Consider the following 17,609-nt stretch of genomic DNA (forward strand, 5'->3'; position numbering starts at 1 on the left):
TTGTAAAAGTGCTAAAGTGTGGATTTGGTTCGGATGTAATGCAGATATAGTGTGTATGTGTGTTTGTGGATGTGTAGGGTGTAAAAGGGTTGGAGGTCAAGCTAGCATGGGGTAATTTAGTGTCTCCCCTCTGCTTCCCCTTCCCGACAGAGAACAGGAACAAACAAGCTTGACAAAGTCTGTGCCACACACACACACACACACACACACACACACACACACACACACACACACACACACACACACACACACACACCCCACCTGAGGTCCAGATTAGCCTCCTTCCATAGAAGATCCATTAATCTTAAAATCTGGAGGGTCAACATGTCTTGCCTTAGGTCTAGGAAAAAGTAAAAAAAAAAAAGTTATCTTAATTCCAAAAGAAAGTATTGTGCTTTTCAAAGCAAAAGTACAGATTACTTGAAAGATGGAGAATGATTTCAATCCCTCATCATCATGACCTCGCAGTATGATCTCTACCCCTCCCCCTCTTTTATACCCTCCCCCAAACCTCTCTTCCCCAAGTCTTTGATTCCTCCTACCATCTCCATTCTTGAAGATGATTCCCAGGGTGTCTCCCCCCAGCAGCTTGTTGTTATAAACAATCCAGAGCGGCTTCATCTTAGAGTCCATGTACCGACACCTCTCCACACTGATGGGAGAATGAGAGAGAGATGGGGAATGACGTATCGTGAAATAAGAGTAGAAAAAGTCCAACCGGATCTAAAACTGAATAGTCTTACTTGATGCCAGACAGCAGGACATTGGGGTTTAGAGGGGAGTGCAGGTCTGACAGAGTCTCTGAGTAGCCACTCTGCCTCAGACAAGTCATCATGGCCTCCTTGGTCAACATTGCCTCCTTGGTCTTATTTCGAGCGTTCTTGATGGTCCCCAGCTTAATTAGCTCGTTCACTGACTTTAGCTTACTCAGGGCTTCAACCTGGTACAGTCAAAACAAGGAACATGTAAAAGAACAGTTCAGAATGCTGGAACAATATTTAAAAATTTGTTTGACTGAAACCAGCCAACAAAACCTAGGAATGATTCATCCCTGTTGAAGACAACTGAGCTCATTCTGACTATGTCAGCATTGTGCATGCTCCTCCAAACAGGAAAGTGGCCAGATAAATGACTGCGCTGATGAGGAAGTAGGAGGAAGCGTCCACAGGAGTGACGGTTAGAATCCCCACTGTAGAGGGCAAAGGTTAGAGGGCAGCTGGGCGACGCGGTTGTCACTGTGACAGGCTAAAAATACTATAAATCTAGTCTTGTCGGGGATGACAATAGACCACGGCTATTCTGGTGCTTGAGTAAGGACTAGTAGAGTAAAAGTCTGAAGCATAGCTATGGAATTGAGGAGTGGGTCATAATCTCTAGAGGCAAAAATGAAGAAAAAACAAACTGTGTGTGCATGAGACAAGAAATAAAAGTGATTGTGTGTTTGTGTGTGTGTGTGTGTGTCCTACCTGTTTCTTTAGAACCTCAATATGAGGGATGCTGCCTCTACAGTAGGCTTCCAGCATGAGGGCAAACTGGACTGAAACAGCTGGCATGTGGATCTCTGACCTTTATAGGGCAGCAGAACAGTCAGTCAACTGTAGCCCTTTTTCACAAACATACTATCTATTTTTCTTTATTTCTAATGTGCAAACTGTACATGTGCACACATGTACACAGGTGTCCGTACACACCGTAGGTGCCAGAAGAGGAAGTGTCCTATCTTGCGGTTACCCTGGGCCCGCTCCAACAGGAAGTGGGTGAGGGCACAGTCATAGTAGGGCTCGTAACGCAACACCTGCACCAACTGTAGCAAGTACTGAGACAGCTCCTCATCACTGGTGAGGGGAGAGAAAACAGGACAGAGAGAGAGAGAGGTTTTCTGAAGGGCTGTTTTCTTTTTTTTTTTTTTTTTTCTTTCTTTAATGTTTTAAACTTTTAGTTTGAATTTGTAATGATCATGTGCTTGTCTCTCTCTTCAGGAAAAGAGACAACACACAGCACTATTGACAGACCGTAATTCACACATACATATGTAATTTATAATAAAATAAAACCGCAAGGAAATGTAACAAAGTGTACTAGATTGGAACAAGCTTAAACATGAGATAAAGAAAAGGCCACTTTATTATATCAAAATCTTTGTGTGAGTAGATACATGTGATTTTTTTACCTCATATCACGCAGACAGCCCACAGCATATTCTCTGACATACTGGTCAGGGTAGTTAAAGTCCAGAAGCTCCAGAGCATCTCTGGGACTCAGTTTGGGCCAGATCTGAAGCAGGGCCTGGAGCTGACACACACACACACACACACACACACACACACACACACACACACACATTAAAAAATAGATCTAGTCCTTCCATAGCTAAGTAAATAAAACCTTAATTATAAAATTTGATTAGCCTTGGGATCACCCACATGGCTACACAATTAATCTTACAGTTATAATAACTGTGATCACGGTTATCTTTTCTGTAAACATATTTTAGTAGTGGAATGAACACTATGTTTAGATGGTGCATTGAAGCTCCCATACCTGTCTGTCACAGGTGTTTGTGTCATGCGTGGTGTGACTGACAGGTCTATGCTTTTTTGGTTTTAACACAGTACTGGCTGGAGGGAACAGCAGTCTCTCTCCACAAACATGCAGGTGTGATGAACCCACGCAATCTTTACGTAGAGCAGTTGGTTTATTACTGCGCCCAACTTTTTAAATTTGTTTGAAACATTTTTTATCTGGTAAAATCTGGTATTTTGCTGTCAATTTACGATGTTTAATGTGGTGAAGATGGATGTATAACATCATGTTAACATTGAACAAAATAATATTATCATAATTTTTGCCATATCATTTTCAAGCTGCAAACTGATATATAGATATTATATACAGTACCAGTCAAACGTTGGGACACGCTTTCTCATTCACTCGAATGGGAAAGTGTGTCCAGTGTTTTGACTGGTACTGTCTATGTTTTTATAAGCTTGTAACCATGTTAAAAAAAAAACAGGAAACTACTTTTATTGTCATTTATGCAATGTACATCGAAAAGATCCGACTTAGTCCTATTAAAATGCATGAATGGTGGACACGATGGCTAACCTGGGCCATGTCCTCATGTTTGCTCCACTTGACGGAGAGTAGCAGCTTGGGCAGCGACTGGGGGAAATTCTCTCTACAGTCGTAGCGTAGTGTCCAGATCAAATCCTTCTCGTTTTCGCACAGCTGAGAAAGCGGGTCACGCTCCATGATCTCCTTCAGCTCTATGTGGAACTTCTTACCCCCACGGCCCTGAGAGAAGTAATGAGGAAGGAAGAATGGTCCGTTGGGTTGGAGAGTTAGAGAAGGAGAAAATGAAGAAGATGGAGAGGAGAGAAAGGGTGAAAGGAGGATGAAGGAAAATTGGAAGAAGAGTCAGGACGTGAAAGGAAATAAGAAAATGATGCTGTGCAGTGACTGTAAAAAACCACAAGATGGCAGGAGTGTATCAAAGTGTCCAGCAATTTCGACTCAAATGCCTTGAATGCAATTCATCTCAATTCACAAACCAAGGCCCAACATAGTCTCTGTTTAAAACAAGTTGGATGCTCTCTGATTCGAAATATCAATGCAGACTAATGTAAAATAACTAACACACACACACACACACACACACACACACACACACACACACACACACACACACACACACACACACACACACACACACACACACACACACACACACACACACACACACACACACACACACACACACACACACACACACACACACACACACACACACACTTAAAGGGGTCCTCTACATAACACAGGATTACATAACCTGCTGTAACATGGCCAGGAGTGGGTTTTTAATTGAGGGGCTGTGAGACATGAACACATACAAGTAACCTGATAAAAGTCTATAGTTCTGAAGGGGATTGAGCTATTTTTGCAGCTACACCCTGCCAAAGTGATAACAATGGGTTTCCAGGGAAACTAGCAGTGCAAGATTATACTATACTGGTGGTGTGTGTCTGTTAAGAGTGTGTGTGAGGGGGAGAGACAGATAAATGATGCAGCATTTGTTACAGGCCAACTTGAATCAAATATGTCACTTTATTTTTACCTGGTCTCCCCTTGTAGGTTTTCTGAATGCACACAAATATATATGCATGTCCACACAATTATCTCCTACTGTACATTAACTCACCATGGGTACGGAGTCACTTGCTCCGGCAATCTCTGCAGCTTTTTCCAGTATCTGCAAATAAGTAAGTCAGTAACGTATGAGTGAACACATTGATACAGCGCATTAGGCAGGTCGAGCAAGTCCTGAACCTCTCATGCTAACAGCCACCATTTCAGAGAAGAGCACTAAGGCACTGCAATGACAAATTCAACTGCAGTCAAGTCTTTAAAAAAGGTCACATGGTCTCATCCAATCATCGAAGTTCATCATCTCAGTATAGTAAGTATATTTAAGTATAGTACAATCATGGCAGTAGGGCTGGGTACCGAATTCAATATTTGCCTCTAAAGTATCGAGTATCGAAAAATTCCTCATTGTTCTATACCAAATTTCAATACCTCAGGAGTAAATCTCTAGTCTGGCTATCACCAGACCAAGCTCAATCTTTTAAGATTGAACATTAGTCTGGGGAGTCTGCTCTGTATTTTCTACTGCATAAGAGGCATGATCAACAGGCATAGTTCATAGTTCAATTAGACAGTCCTTCAACCAATCAGACCAACGATCTGGGTGACGTAGCAGCGACAGCTACGTCGCTGCAAGAAGCTGCTTGGTCGCTTCTCTATCGTCATAGTGTTAAACCCGCCAATAGCGTGCCAGGTGGATAAGCCAGTTTGTGATTGGTCCCCGCAAAATTATAACGGAAGCAGGATAGATAAACGTACAGGTTTCCAGCCTGAGCTGCAGGGTGAAATCAAATCGCCGGCAGATCGGGCTGGGTTTACCCAGTCTAGCAAATCTCATCAGCGTCATTTGGCCAATAAGCGTGCAGCACGCTTCTACCAAGATCTAATAGTGCTGGGAATTGGCCTTTTAGCGTTACATGTTGAAGAGACATGCAGCGAACACTATGTTATGCACAGACGGGGCTCATGTAGTAGGAGCTGAAAAATAAATAAAAAGATTTGTGCCGTAATGTGTAATGTTGTAATTTCTTTTTTTGTTTTATTAAATGTTTGAGTGCATGACTATTTGTTCATTTGAATTACAAACAAATGTAAGCAAAAAGTGTGTTATTATAAGGGGGACTGTCAGCCTTCTGACCTTGTCGAAGGGAGGGAAGACGATGGAGTGAGAGGAGTACTCTGGGAAGTGGATGTGCAGGGCTGTAGCGTTCTCAGTGTACGGGTTGGTCTGAATGGTTCCTATGGGGTTCAGCATCTCTTCAAGTTCATCTATGTGAGACACACAAAGATACACATTAAATGTCATAGTCATTTTACTAGTTTAATTTTATTAGTAGATATAAAAGATATACCAGGAAAGGAAGACCAGCAGTGCAGGATGATGTCTCCAGTCTTCAGCTGCCCTTTGTAGTCAAACACCATAGTGTTGACCCAAGCTATAGGGTAGTGCTGGATTACACAGAGAGAAAATAGTGAAATTAATCGTTAGTCAGTGATTTAATAAAGATGTGTGGAAACTGAAGACGCTTATATTACTTTTTAGGCCGTTGTTTGACCAGTGTAAGTTCACATACAAGCCTCTTTCTTACCACTTTCCCCGCTTTGCGAATGGTCTGGTACTTGTTTATGTGAACATTTTTGGTGGACTTCTGCTTCTTGACTTTGTCCATGACGGCATAGATGGCAAAGCAGAGGCGGGTCATGCGCGGCAGGTCAGAGACGGAGAGGTCAAACTCCAGCGTGCTGTCTTTCCACGTGTGGTCAGAGCGTCCGCTGCTCTCACTGCTCACAGCCGGCTTGCACAGCAGCTCGGTGCCGTGGAAGAGGCCCGCCCTGACCTGGACCTGGGTACATGGGAAGGGTTGGTGAGGGGGGTGGGGGTGGGTTAAAATCTTTCATGACATCTTCACACGACCAAAGCGGCATCATTTTAGCTGTGTGATACTACTGCCAATGTGAACTACTGTGCATGCAGGATTTTGGTGTGTGCAATGACATATTAACATGAATACAAATGATTGTTTTATAGATGGGGACAAAGCAAGAATTCACCTTGGCAGTCTCCTCCGCGTTCACCTTGCTGCCATTTACTAGGACTATCTTAAACGGGCTTGACACGTCCCACACACACTTCTGTAATTGCTGCAGAGGGAAGGTGAGAAATGAAAGAGAGACTTGCAATGAGGGAGCAGTACTAGCATTATTTACTGTAAAAATATGTACTCCACAACAGAGTGCTTCTTTGCACGCACACACACCACACACACACACACACACACACACACACACACACACACACACACACACACACACACACACACACACACACACACACACACACACACACACACACACACACACACACACACACACACACACACACACACACACACACACACACACACACACACACACACACACACACAGTGGTGAGGTCAGGCAGGTCATTCTGATGTCAAGCCAAGTGGATTTGCGAGGGTCAGCAGTCAGCAGGAAAAACAGCATCACATGACACCTAATGTCTATGAACATGACTAACTGGCACACTTCCTGCTGTTTGCTGCCTCTGACTTTGTGTGTGGATGTGTTTAGTGTTTAGTGTTTGTGTGAGCATGACAGTGTGTGTAATTTTCCTCGTCAGATACTAATATACAGGCAGAAACAAGAGCTCTGTGTACCGTGTCCTCACAAAAACACCCTGTCCTTCTCTACTCATGCTGTTTTTTGACCAACTGTCACTCATGTTTCCTGCAGAAACAACAGAATCCAATAGACAGGTTCCTTTCCTGAAAATAAATCTCACTTCCTGTCACAGTCATCCATACTTGTACGGTAAGCTTACTAAAGTCTGACCAGAATCTCGGTCTGCTTCGGTCTTCTCCAATCTGCATCCATTGCATTGTACTGCTATACTGATTATTTGTAAAGCACTTTTAACAGTTACAAAGTGCTATACAAAATGACAAATAAAATACAGCATTAGAAATACACAATCAAATTAAAGTTGGATAGCCAAAACCAAGAAAAAAATCATATCACGGAAAAGATCCTAAAAAGTGCTTTTAAAAAAAAAAAAAAGAACAGCAGACCAGGAATCCTAATTGCAGAGGCTCTTTCCTCTTTGTGTCTAAACACAGATCTTGGAAGAAAACCATCAGAGGATCTCAGAAACAGAGGGAAATAGAAAGTTGGAGATATGACATAAAGAAACGGCCATGCTGGCTATTAAAAGCTCACAGATCAGTAAATTGCTAGAATAATTAATCACTACAGACATACCAGAATTGGTGAAACATGATCTTGTTTATAAGTCCGATAGTTCACGCGACCCTGAAGCAACTGTCTGTAGCGGTTCTGTCTGGTCCGAGCATTTGAAAGCATCGAGCAGCAAAGGAGCAGCCAAACTTTCTGAGCAGTTTGCGGTTCTCCTTTGACACTAAACAATGTTTCCCCCTCATAATCTTATAGGCTCTGATTAAAAAAAAAAGCATTTGAGAGAGGCCTTTCCAAAACGCTTATCACATTAAGACAATGATTACACAATACAGAATAAATAAATAAATAATAAAAGCAATTAAGGAGAAAACATGAAAAACAAAAAAATCAAGGTCAGATAATAAGAACATAAAGTTAATATGATAAAGTTTTCGTAATTAAAAGGATAAAATAATGATAAAACCTTAAAATATAAAGTAAATTCTAGTAATGTAGTAATAGTATGAGCCGGTGCAGACAGCTGCATAGATCAAAATGAGAGCATATCTGTTGTGTAAGACGAGCAAGTAAAAAACGCATCTGACACACTTGTGGTCTAGGCTAATGTTAGTATTACAGCATGTAGGACACAATGGCAACGTCAACGGTTCCTTTCCCAGCCGGGGACATGTGTTGCATGTCACGCCCCCCCTCTCGCTACGTTTCCTGTTTCTCTCTGTGACCATCATATCAATTGAATATCTTTGGGTTTGAAATTTAGGGACATTTTAAAGACTAAAGAACTAATGGATTAATAATGAAAGTAAGTCTTTGTTTCAGCTCTAACCAATTTTCTATCCAGGGCTTTATGGGGCCATCTCACCTTTGCAACCTCACCTACTGCATCTGGACTACATTGTTTTTACAGTATGCCTGAATTCCTGCCGTTCAGTGAATATATATGTACTCATCCAAAAAATGTGGAAGTGGAAGGTGAAACAAGTGGCTGTTTTTCCTGTAAACCAACAAAATGTTTAATCATAAAGGCGGGAACAGTAAGAACAAGGTATAGAAATAACTGTTCTAATGCGGTTATGATTATATGTGATAATATAATAGAGTTAAGTTTCATATGATGTTTCTGCAATATTTACAGACTTTCCAACCCACGCATCACTGGGCATCACCAGTCAGCATGGCATCAGGCATTTAAAACCCCAGGAGCCTCACTAACAGAGGCCAATTAAATTCAGCCCGCAGTGATTCCTCTGTTGATTTGACCGTGGTGGGCCCCCACGGCAACATTTCTGCCCCCCCCCACGGTATCAGAAATAGGGCTGCATTGTTAGAGTGCATGTCAGAGAATAGCACGGTCACTCTGCAGAAAAGGGGAGAAAGGAAAAAGAGACCCTGTCCGGATGATAAGCCAGTTGAGATTGTGTGTGTACGTCTTTGAGAACTGTAAGTGGTATAACTTATGTTGTCAGTTCATTTAAGCCTGGTCTTGCAAATTTAAATTAAGTTAACGGGTGATTTTCGTGTATTCTTCACCTGCTAGCTAAATTGCACTTGGCTGTTCGGACCTGCCCCCACTGCTAAAAAAATCCTAAAGGAAACACTGGCCTGACAATTAAAAATGTGAATGCACACATCGAGGAGTGATGTCACGGTGCACCTGGAGCTTGCGATGTTTTCTGACAACGTGACAAATGCTGGCAGGGCAGTGTGCAGAGGCTTGCTCCGACGCACTCAGAACACTGGCTCACAAAAGACAGGTGGCAGCTGCCAAGTACATGTTTACTTGGAAATCCTCCACACCTGCCTCGTTCAGTGCGGGTGAATCAATCATCTGTGGAAGCTTTACTATTTTGGTAAAACAAGAGCACTTCTCTGTAAACACTGGTGGATATTAAGTGAGAGTACATTTTCATGTGTGCATTTCCCCCCCCTCAGTTTTAGTCCTAAATAATCAGTGATCAAATTTGCACACTTAAGTTACATACATCAGTGATTGAAAATGAATTCAACCACATTAATAATAGCATATGAATATAATTACAACAAGCGGAAATTAAAAAAAAAAAATAGTTTGAGCTCCCTTTAGTTTCTAGAGACTCAAAACAATCAGTTGACCGGCATATGTGGCTGTTAGATAAGTACCGTTTCTCTGAAAACAGCAACGGATGTTGAATAGACAAGATCCCAACAACACAGAAGTGACAAGTTAAGTCATTCTCACAGCCACAGACATTACTGAACTAACCGTGGGAACCCTTCTTTTGGGAGGTAGTGGTAAAGGTGGGTTGGAGGACTTGCGGGAAACCACAGCTCTGATGGCGGAGATTTCCTTGTCGAACATGCCCTTGACGGTGCTGGTGTGGACCAGGGTAAGGTGTGGAGACTCCTTGGCTTGCATGCATGTGCGGATGTACTGCAAACGAGACAGGACAGGAAATCTTGTTAGCTATGTGCATATTTAAGCAGACACGTTAAAAGTTTAACTTTCATTTTGTTCACTTCAATCAGGAAACTGCAATGTGAGGCACAAGCATTAACAGTAAAGTGTCCAAAAGCATCGCCGTATAACAATAAAAGTGGATTTACAAAAAGAATCAGTTAAGTACTTTTAGGACAGAGACATAAACAAGGCAAAACAAGTGAAACGTACGCACTCCTTGTCAGCAGACTTGATCTAATTAGCACCCAATGGTGCACACAGGCAGGAACCCATCCCATTTCATTTACTTTGGTATAGCATATAATTGATTTAAAAAAAGACAAACAAGTCATTTAACCAACCAAACTAAGCATGCTGAACTTCAGATACATGCTAGGGGTGCATGATATATTGACTCAATATCGTTATCGCAATATCACGTTGCGCAATATTTTATATTGTGGAACGCTGCGTCCCGTCCGTTGCCTGTGTGGCTTATTTGTGTTTGATTTAGAGCCCACTTGAAACGCTATAATGATCATCATTTCATTGGCCAGTTACCATGCCACTTCAGCGCACGGGTTATTTGCATATCTCTCTGCTTACAACAGTTGCTTGCCAACATGCTAATGTATGCTTTGCCTGTTTTGTCCCATCCATCATACTGTGCTTCCTGCAGAAAATTTTAATATTGCTGCTTTTTATGCTTGGTACCTTTTTTGTGTTTAGTTTATAACTCTTTCACTCCATCTGCAACTGAAAACTAGCCAGATAACTTACATTTACAATTTTGATTCATGTGATTTATGTGCATGGTTCTGAAAAATGTGTAAATAGGAATAAAAAATAAAATATAGAGCTTAAATATATGGATAGCAAAGAGAATGATGGCTTTTCAAAGTTGTCTCACTCAATTTATAGGGAGTTAATAACAAAGCAAGTGCCAGCATCTCACCTGAGCTGACTGAGGATTGATGTGGTTTCTATGGCTGTCCTCGACTAAAGAAATTCTCAGTCGACTAACGCTTATACGATTTTGTCGACTAATCGATTAGTTGATTTAATTGACAGAGCTGTGTGCTTTGAGAGGTGGTTAAGACTAGAAAAGCACAATATAAATGTAGTTAATTAACCATCTGTAAAACTGAGTTTCTCCACAATGAATCCTGCAAAAGCACCACTTTAAATCTTGTGTTTACCATAAATGTGCTCAGAAGTTTCTTGGAAATAAGTAATTAACCATGAATAAGCATAAAAAATGACTAATCGACTAAAGAAATCTTAGTCGACTAAGACCAAAACGACCGATTAGTCGACTAATCGACTAAGAGGTGGCAGCCCTAGTGGTTTCATGTGCCTGATGCACATGTAGCCATAATGTTAATTGCCTAAATCTTTTCTGAAACAATGTTTTCTAAAAATTAAGCTACACATAAACATGCATACTGTAAACACACAGTCCATCATCCATATCTCCCCAAAAATATTATTGTTGAGCCATCAGCCTATCAATTGTAGTTTATACCTAAACTGTCCCCTGTCAGACCTGACAACGCCTCTTCTTGGAATCATAAAACAGGCTTTTCAGGCTGTAATTGTCACAGTAATTATAGCACTGTATGAGTTTCTCAGAGCTAGAACGGTTGTGCTAACCATGCTGTAGATATTAATACAACAATAAAAAAAAAGCTAATCACTTTTTATGAAGGCCAATCTCTGCTATTTCTGGACATGATATTGACGCAAGTGACACACCTACGTCAGTCCCTGATAGACACCTCACTGAGTCTACTATGTAGCCACTGACCTTGTACTGAATCAGTGGCTGTTCTCCACAGAGGAACTCCAGACAGTGGCTGACCCTCAGTATGTACTGACCCAGCCACGCCTCCTCCTCAGGCCCGTGGGTGGTCAGCCACTTCTTCACGGCCATCTCCATCAGGTCAGACGGGATGCAGGATGATGGCACCTTCAGACTGGCTGAGTCCTGCGAGACAAGACAGAGACAGAGAGACTGATTAAAGTACCAGTGTTCAAATACATGTTCCTAAAAACTTTTTATTTTTTGTGTACTTTTTGTGAAATCAATGCTCAATGTTGCTGTGTGCTAATTTCCAACCCTGCCTTGCTGCTGGATTATATAAGATAGTGAAGAGGAATGTTAAGATTGTTATATATACTTTACGTACATACATACACAGCTGTTTGTAGATAAACGTCAAGATGAGACGAATAGAGAAAAAGAAAGAGAGAATAAGAGCTTGATGGACATAAACCGACAGGGCCCTACACGCACGCAATCACACGCCTTGTCATTACAAGAGCAACTAAAAAAAAAATGAACTGAGGCTCGTGGCTTCATCCTATTTATAGCTCCGTACTGACCTGATACCTAAGATGGAATTATAATTTCCTGGAGGTTTAATAAAAAATGTCATCCATTAATAATTAACAACACCAAAAGGTCATTGCTACATTGTGGTGGAATTACAAAACCAACAGCACTGAGATATCCTGAAAGTACTTTAGCATTTTACTACTTTGTTTTAACATGTTTGCAACATTATTTAGAAGTTGAAGTTAGATAAGAGTTGAATGATATGAATGAATGATGGGACTAAGAGAACAACACCAGGGTTAACCACTGAGTCCATTAATGATATTTAAATATCAAAACTAAAAGCAAACCTCCCACTGAACCTTGGTCATATTCACTTTAGAACAATAACCTACACCACCACACTTCCTGTCTATAATGTGGTTTATTGTGTCTGACCTCCCAAATAAGACTTCCTGCCAAAGTCCACCTGAGCACAGTAGCACAGATGGCCTGTCTTTGTGCATGTGCATGTGTGTCTGCGATGTTGATCAAAGCTGATATACTGTACACAGGTCTGGAGGGACAAAACCATCTGTGTTATAATTAAATATTATTTCTATAACAGAAGCAAAGAGAAAAGACACAAAGAGACAAAGACAGATGGAAGTAGATAGTCAGATTTCAGAGGAGGAGAGGGAAAGAAAGGTTCATTTTAATCAGTTCTTGGTCCCTTGAGCTGCTGTGTGTGTGTGTGTGTGTGTGTGTGTGTGTGTGTGTGTCCGGGAGGATGTCATCATTTTACTGATGGTTTTGACCCACTTAGTGTTGTCACATGACTTGCTAGTTGGGTTCAGTCACATGACTTTTGTGGAGCTGCCAACTGTGAGCAGAACAAGAGGCTGTGCTACAGCGTGTGTGTGTGTGTGTGTGTGTGTGTGCCTGCGCTGGTGGAGTCACATGGCTACTTTTGCTACTCAACAAGGTGGTTTTGTCTGCTGTAGTGGTGTAGTAAGTCAAACTGTTATTCTTACTTCATTATGTACGCAGGCAGCACGTTATGGTTTGGCTAATGGGTTTATCAATGGATGTTTTTTGGTCTTCTCTAATTAGAAGAAGAAGAAGAATTATGCCTCAAATGAATACAGACAAATACATAAATTAGCTATTATTCTTAGTAACTGCTAGTTGACTACCAAGAAGTACAATATCCCTGGCGCTTGGATAGATTACATTATGCCGGCATAATGTAATCTATCCAAGCGCCATTTACCGTAATATTAAACTAAACGTCATTAAGCAACATAATAGAGATCTATACTCTAGAAGTAGTATACATTTAACTATATAAATATAGTATATTTTATATCTACAAGATTTGGTTCTTGGATTTTCTGATGCAGGGTGCTTGTGTAAGCTTTCCTTTGAATGCAATCAAGGAGAAATTAATGATAGAGTTAAAGGCAAACATTTTTTCAATGTAACAGTCCGTCAACAAGGACGGACTTTGTGTTTGAATAGTCTACACTGGTAATCTAAGTGATTTAACTTTGTTGCCTATTGTCAACCAGTGAAGGCTTTCTTATTTATGTTACAACATGGAATTTTATGTACATTTGTGGACACAATACACTGCGCTGTAATGTTGGTGACCTTGTCTATGGAAATAAATATTTTGCTGAGCTTTATATTCTTGCTAAGGGTAGAGAGTTGTTAGAGGACCTAGATTCAACAGTCCACAGTTTGCCATTACATCACCAAAAAGTCCATTTGTTTTTAATGATTTTCCAGCACTGGACTACAGACTCTCACTTGAGACTGGTCGAAGTGGATTATGACTTTCAGGTCAGCCGGCCGGTCATTGAGCCCATCGGTGATAGCCGTCCCTGCCAGGGGCTCCAGCTGTGGGGAGAAGCAGGCCTGCAGCCACTCTGTACATGTCATCATCTGGACTTGTTGCATCCGCTCTTCACTGAGACGAAACATCTTACTGCGAAAGTCCTTCACCTCCTGGTCATTTATGGCATCGAGTTCATGGAGACCTGGGGGGGGTTTAAAGTAGGATACATCATGATTTTTGTAACAATATCTCTAATAATATGCCTTGAGAAGAAGTCTTAATGTTATGAGAACTCAATATAATAAAATACGGACTAATGCCAGACATATGAATCTAGGAGCACTGAATGTGTAAAAGGGATTACAAGCAGCAGACTCTCATGGGATTAAAGCAGAGCCTCCTAATATTCACAATGGTACCAAATGCCAGAGGTATGAACTGCTGTTCGGTTGATCATGCTTCATCTCTCCACTCCCCGTAGAGCTTTTGTCTCTGTATTTTTATCAAAAGGGTGCTGCACAATAGTCTCTTGGTAATGAAAACAACATGTTGACATTTCAAGCCATTTATCCATATGACCCTCAGCATTCAAAGAATTGTGTGAGTGTGCAAGCCGCTTCGTGTGACTGTATTTCTTGGAGAGGAAAAAAACATGGTTGGCCGTGTGCGTGTGGAATAGTTTGTTACTGCGCTCAGCACGAGGTTGGGGGTGTGTGTGTGTGTGTGTGTGTGTGTGTGTGTGTGTGTGTGTGTGTGTGTGGGACTATCCAGACGTGCCTGTGGGGTTCTTTTTGAAAACACCACTTTACTCTGACAAAAGCCTTTACAAGATCATGTCATACCAAAGAGGAGCCAGGAGGGGAGAATATCAATATCGTCTGAGTCTCCTTCAATTAGACTCAGTGGCTCTTCTCTCCCTCTTTGCCTTTCTTCCTCTGAAGAGGTCTGTTGGAACCTAAGGACTTCCATAATCCTAGATATCTCAATGAAAATAAGACCTGCATGTGTATGTTTGTGTGTGACTTTAGGGCATGTGTGACTTCGTAACATAAATGTGTATTTAGGGTGCATGTAGTTGCGTGCATGCATGTACCATAACTTCATGCAACTATCTCAAGTAGGGCTGCGGCAAATAATTATTTTCATTATTGATTAATCTGCCAATTATTTTCTTGATTAATCTACGAATGGTTTTGTCTTTAAAATGTCAGAAAATAGTGAAAAATGCGTGTGGAGCTTAAAGAGAGGTATTCCGAAAACAAAGAAAAACAACAAATCTTTAAATTTAAGTAGATGGAACCAGCAAATGTTTGATGAAATGAAATGTTTGTTTGAAAAAAATAAATAAAATGATGCATCAGTTCAAAATACTTGCAGAGTAATCCATCGATCAACTAATCGTTGCAACAATAATAGCTACTGTATTGCTGGGATACATGATATAGATATACAAGTCTAGCTTAAGATCTTTTGGGTTAAGTTAGAAAGTCTTTTTTTTTTCCTCTCATGCATGAATAAACAGTCTGAGTTACGACAAATGCTTAATTACTTCAGAGGACTGGTCATTTTGTTTTGTACAGTACTGATCGATCCCCTCTGCCTCTCTATAGGCCTAATCTTCACCAGAGATAATACAAAGTGACAGGTGATGGAAGACATGACAGGAGCACGTCCAATCAATCCTCACGCTGCTCTATCAGACAGCAGGGCCGCTAATAGGAGCCAGCTGCAGATGTCTGCGGTGAACGTGCCGAGTAGCAGAGATACTTTGCCTTCTGGAGGAGGTGCTTGTTGTGTGTGCGGAAAAGATTTACTGTCGCACTTACCGACTCTTAAGTGCCTTTCTTTATTGGGAATGGTTGCGAATCAATCAGGGAGGGAGTAATGTGTGTGAGAGCTTGTATGATAGTCTGCATCTTTAAATTGAGGGAAAGTCTTAATAGTGATGCTGTCTTACCCTTGCCAATGAGCACGCCGATTTTGGAGTCCAGCAGGCGCTCCGCTCGGCCGCAGCTACGCGTCACCAGCTTGAGGACTGGCAGGAAGGGGCGAACATCGCACAGCCTGCGAGTTTCGTCCTCCAGTTCTTCGTGCACGGCTGCCTGGTTGACACACTCGAACATGTGGCTCTCCATCTCGCCCAGAGAGGGAAACAGTGGGAATGACTGAGCCTGCTTCCATAAGAGCTGGAAGGGAGAAGAAGAAATGGGGATTTTATTAAAGTGCGTCTGCACTTTAAAACCACAGGGAGTGTTTGTATCGGCTCCACTGATCTAAACTAAATAAATCCTATTTAGAATATGTGCAACCGGAATAAACAGCATCCTTATTTTTGACTTGTATATATGATTATTATCCAATGGTTTAGCAAGGCTAATAGCATCTTCTTATTAACCCATACAGGACCATCACAGTGCTTTTGATGGAGTTTGATCATGAATAACCTGAGCAGTGAAATGCTGGTTTCAAACGGCATTTGTTTGTTTTTTTGCCTTAAACCAAATACGAAAAACATAGAATAATGATGTAATAATACTGACAAATTAACAAACATGACTCAGAACAACATGACGCAGCTTCTGGGTGAGCCGGGATGTGAATAATGTATTACCACCAGCAATGCTGGTGTGATTCATGTCCCTGTGCAGCCACAGCATGATCACAGGGTTGGATATCAGGTTGAATGTGTTTGTGTGAGGTTATATAGCTCTGCGGTTGCATACTGGAACAAAACAAATTTGCCCTCCAAACAAATATCTCCCGCTTTCCAAGATATCTGAGAAAAAAAAAGAAAAAAAACCCTCAAAAACCAGCTCTTCTTGAATTCTTGAGAACTGACTGATTCCTGATAACCGGCATGAAGCTATCTGGAAGGCCTGCTTACTCCTCCTGGCTTACTCGTATTTGCCCCCCCTCCCCCCCTTCTTTCATTTACTAGAAAGACCTCAAAGAAGTCTCTTCTCCCTGTCTTTTCTCTCTTTCTTGCTTCAGTGACATATTTGTCATAGCTTTCCGCTGCTTCTGTACAAGATCTCTCTGTGTGCGTACCAACAGTCTTTTATGCATGGACACATATACATTTAATATGATAAACTTAAAAAGGTGCAATAAGCGATGCTACGCAAATATTGTTGATATTTCAACTGCCAAACAAATACAACCTCCCTCTCTTTAGAAGCTCAACCACCCAGATTCACAGACAGATAACTATTGGCCGGCCGGCACATTCACATGCTGCCTCCCCCCTAACATTAACTGCGCCTTTCACCGATTGGCTAGAATAGCATTTTGTGGCTCGTGCACTCCTTTTGGCTTGTTTTCCATTTACACAGCCAGGGCTGTGTATAAACACCGGATTTTTTTTTCAGAGAAAATAAAGAGCTAGGTGACCGTGGGGAGATATTTGCTGAATTTGACAAAAGGCGTATTGGATTAACATCACTTGCTATACCTTCAAAGATCTGAATATGGGCTGAGACCTAAAGTGTATTGTTCCATGAAAAACAATGAAAAACATAATTGTTAAGGGCGCCCAGATAGCTCAGTTGGTAGAGCGGGCGCCCATATATAACGGTTTACTCCTCGACGGAGCTGGGCCCGGGTTCAACTCCGACCTGTGGCCCTTTGCTGCATGTCATTCCCCCCTCTCTCTCCCCTTTCACGTCTTCTGCTGTCCT

General features: G+C 41.5%; 1 protein-coding gene across 2 annotated transcripts in view; it reads right to left on the reverse strand.

The window, feature by feature from the left end:
• pik3cb (phosphatidylinositol-4,5-bisphosphate 3-kinase, catalytic subunit beta) overlaps nt 1-17,609 on the reverse strand; it is a 60,815-nt gene that overhangs the window by 5,961 nt on the left and 37,245 nt on the right. For both annotated transcript variants that reach the window (XM_028573206.1, XM_028573204.1), the window contains 16 exons: nt 15,890-16,118; nt 13,905-14,134; nt 11,583-11,762; nt 9,602-9,769; nt 6,196-6,285; nt 5,733-5,987; nt 5,496-5,592; nt 5,282-5,412; nt 4,199-4,249; nt 3,106-3,294; nt 2,171-2,292; nt 1,692-1,835; nt 1,467-1,566; nt 744-940; nt 543-652; nt 262-340 (listed from right to left, as the gene is read on the reverse strand). In XM_028573206.1, the coding sequence (XP_028429007.1) occupies nt 262-340; nt 543-652; nt 744-940; nt 1,467-1,566; nt 1,692-1,835; nt 2,171-2,292; nt 3,106-3,294; nt 4,199-4,249; nt 5,282-5,412; nt 5,496-5,592; nt 5,733-5,987; nt 6,196-6,285; nt 9,602-9,769; nt 11,583-11,762; nt 13,905-14,134; nt 15,890-16,118 (2,372 nt within the window). The remainder of the gene's footprint in view (nt 1-261; nt 341-542; nt 653-743; nt 941-1,466; nt 1,567-1,691; nt 1,836-2,170; nt 2,293-3,105; nt 3,295-4,198; nt 4,250-5,281; nt 5,413-5,495; nt 5,593-5,732; nt 5,988-6,195; nt 6,286-9,601; nt 9,770-11,582; nt 11,763-13,904; nt 14,135-15,889; nt 16,119-17,609) is intronic.

Source organism: Perca flavescens, chromosome 3 (assembly GCF_004354835.1).
Source record: "Perca flavescens isolate YP-PL-M2 chromosome 3, PFLA_1.0, whole genome shotgun sequence".
Taxonomy (NCBI): domain Eukaryota; kingdom Metazoa; phylum Chordata; class Actinopteri; order Perciformes; family Percidae; genus Perca; species Perca flavescens.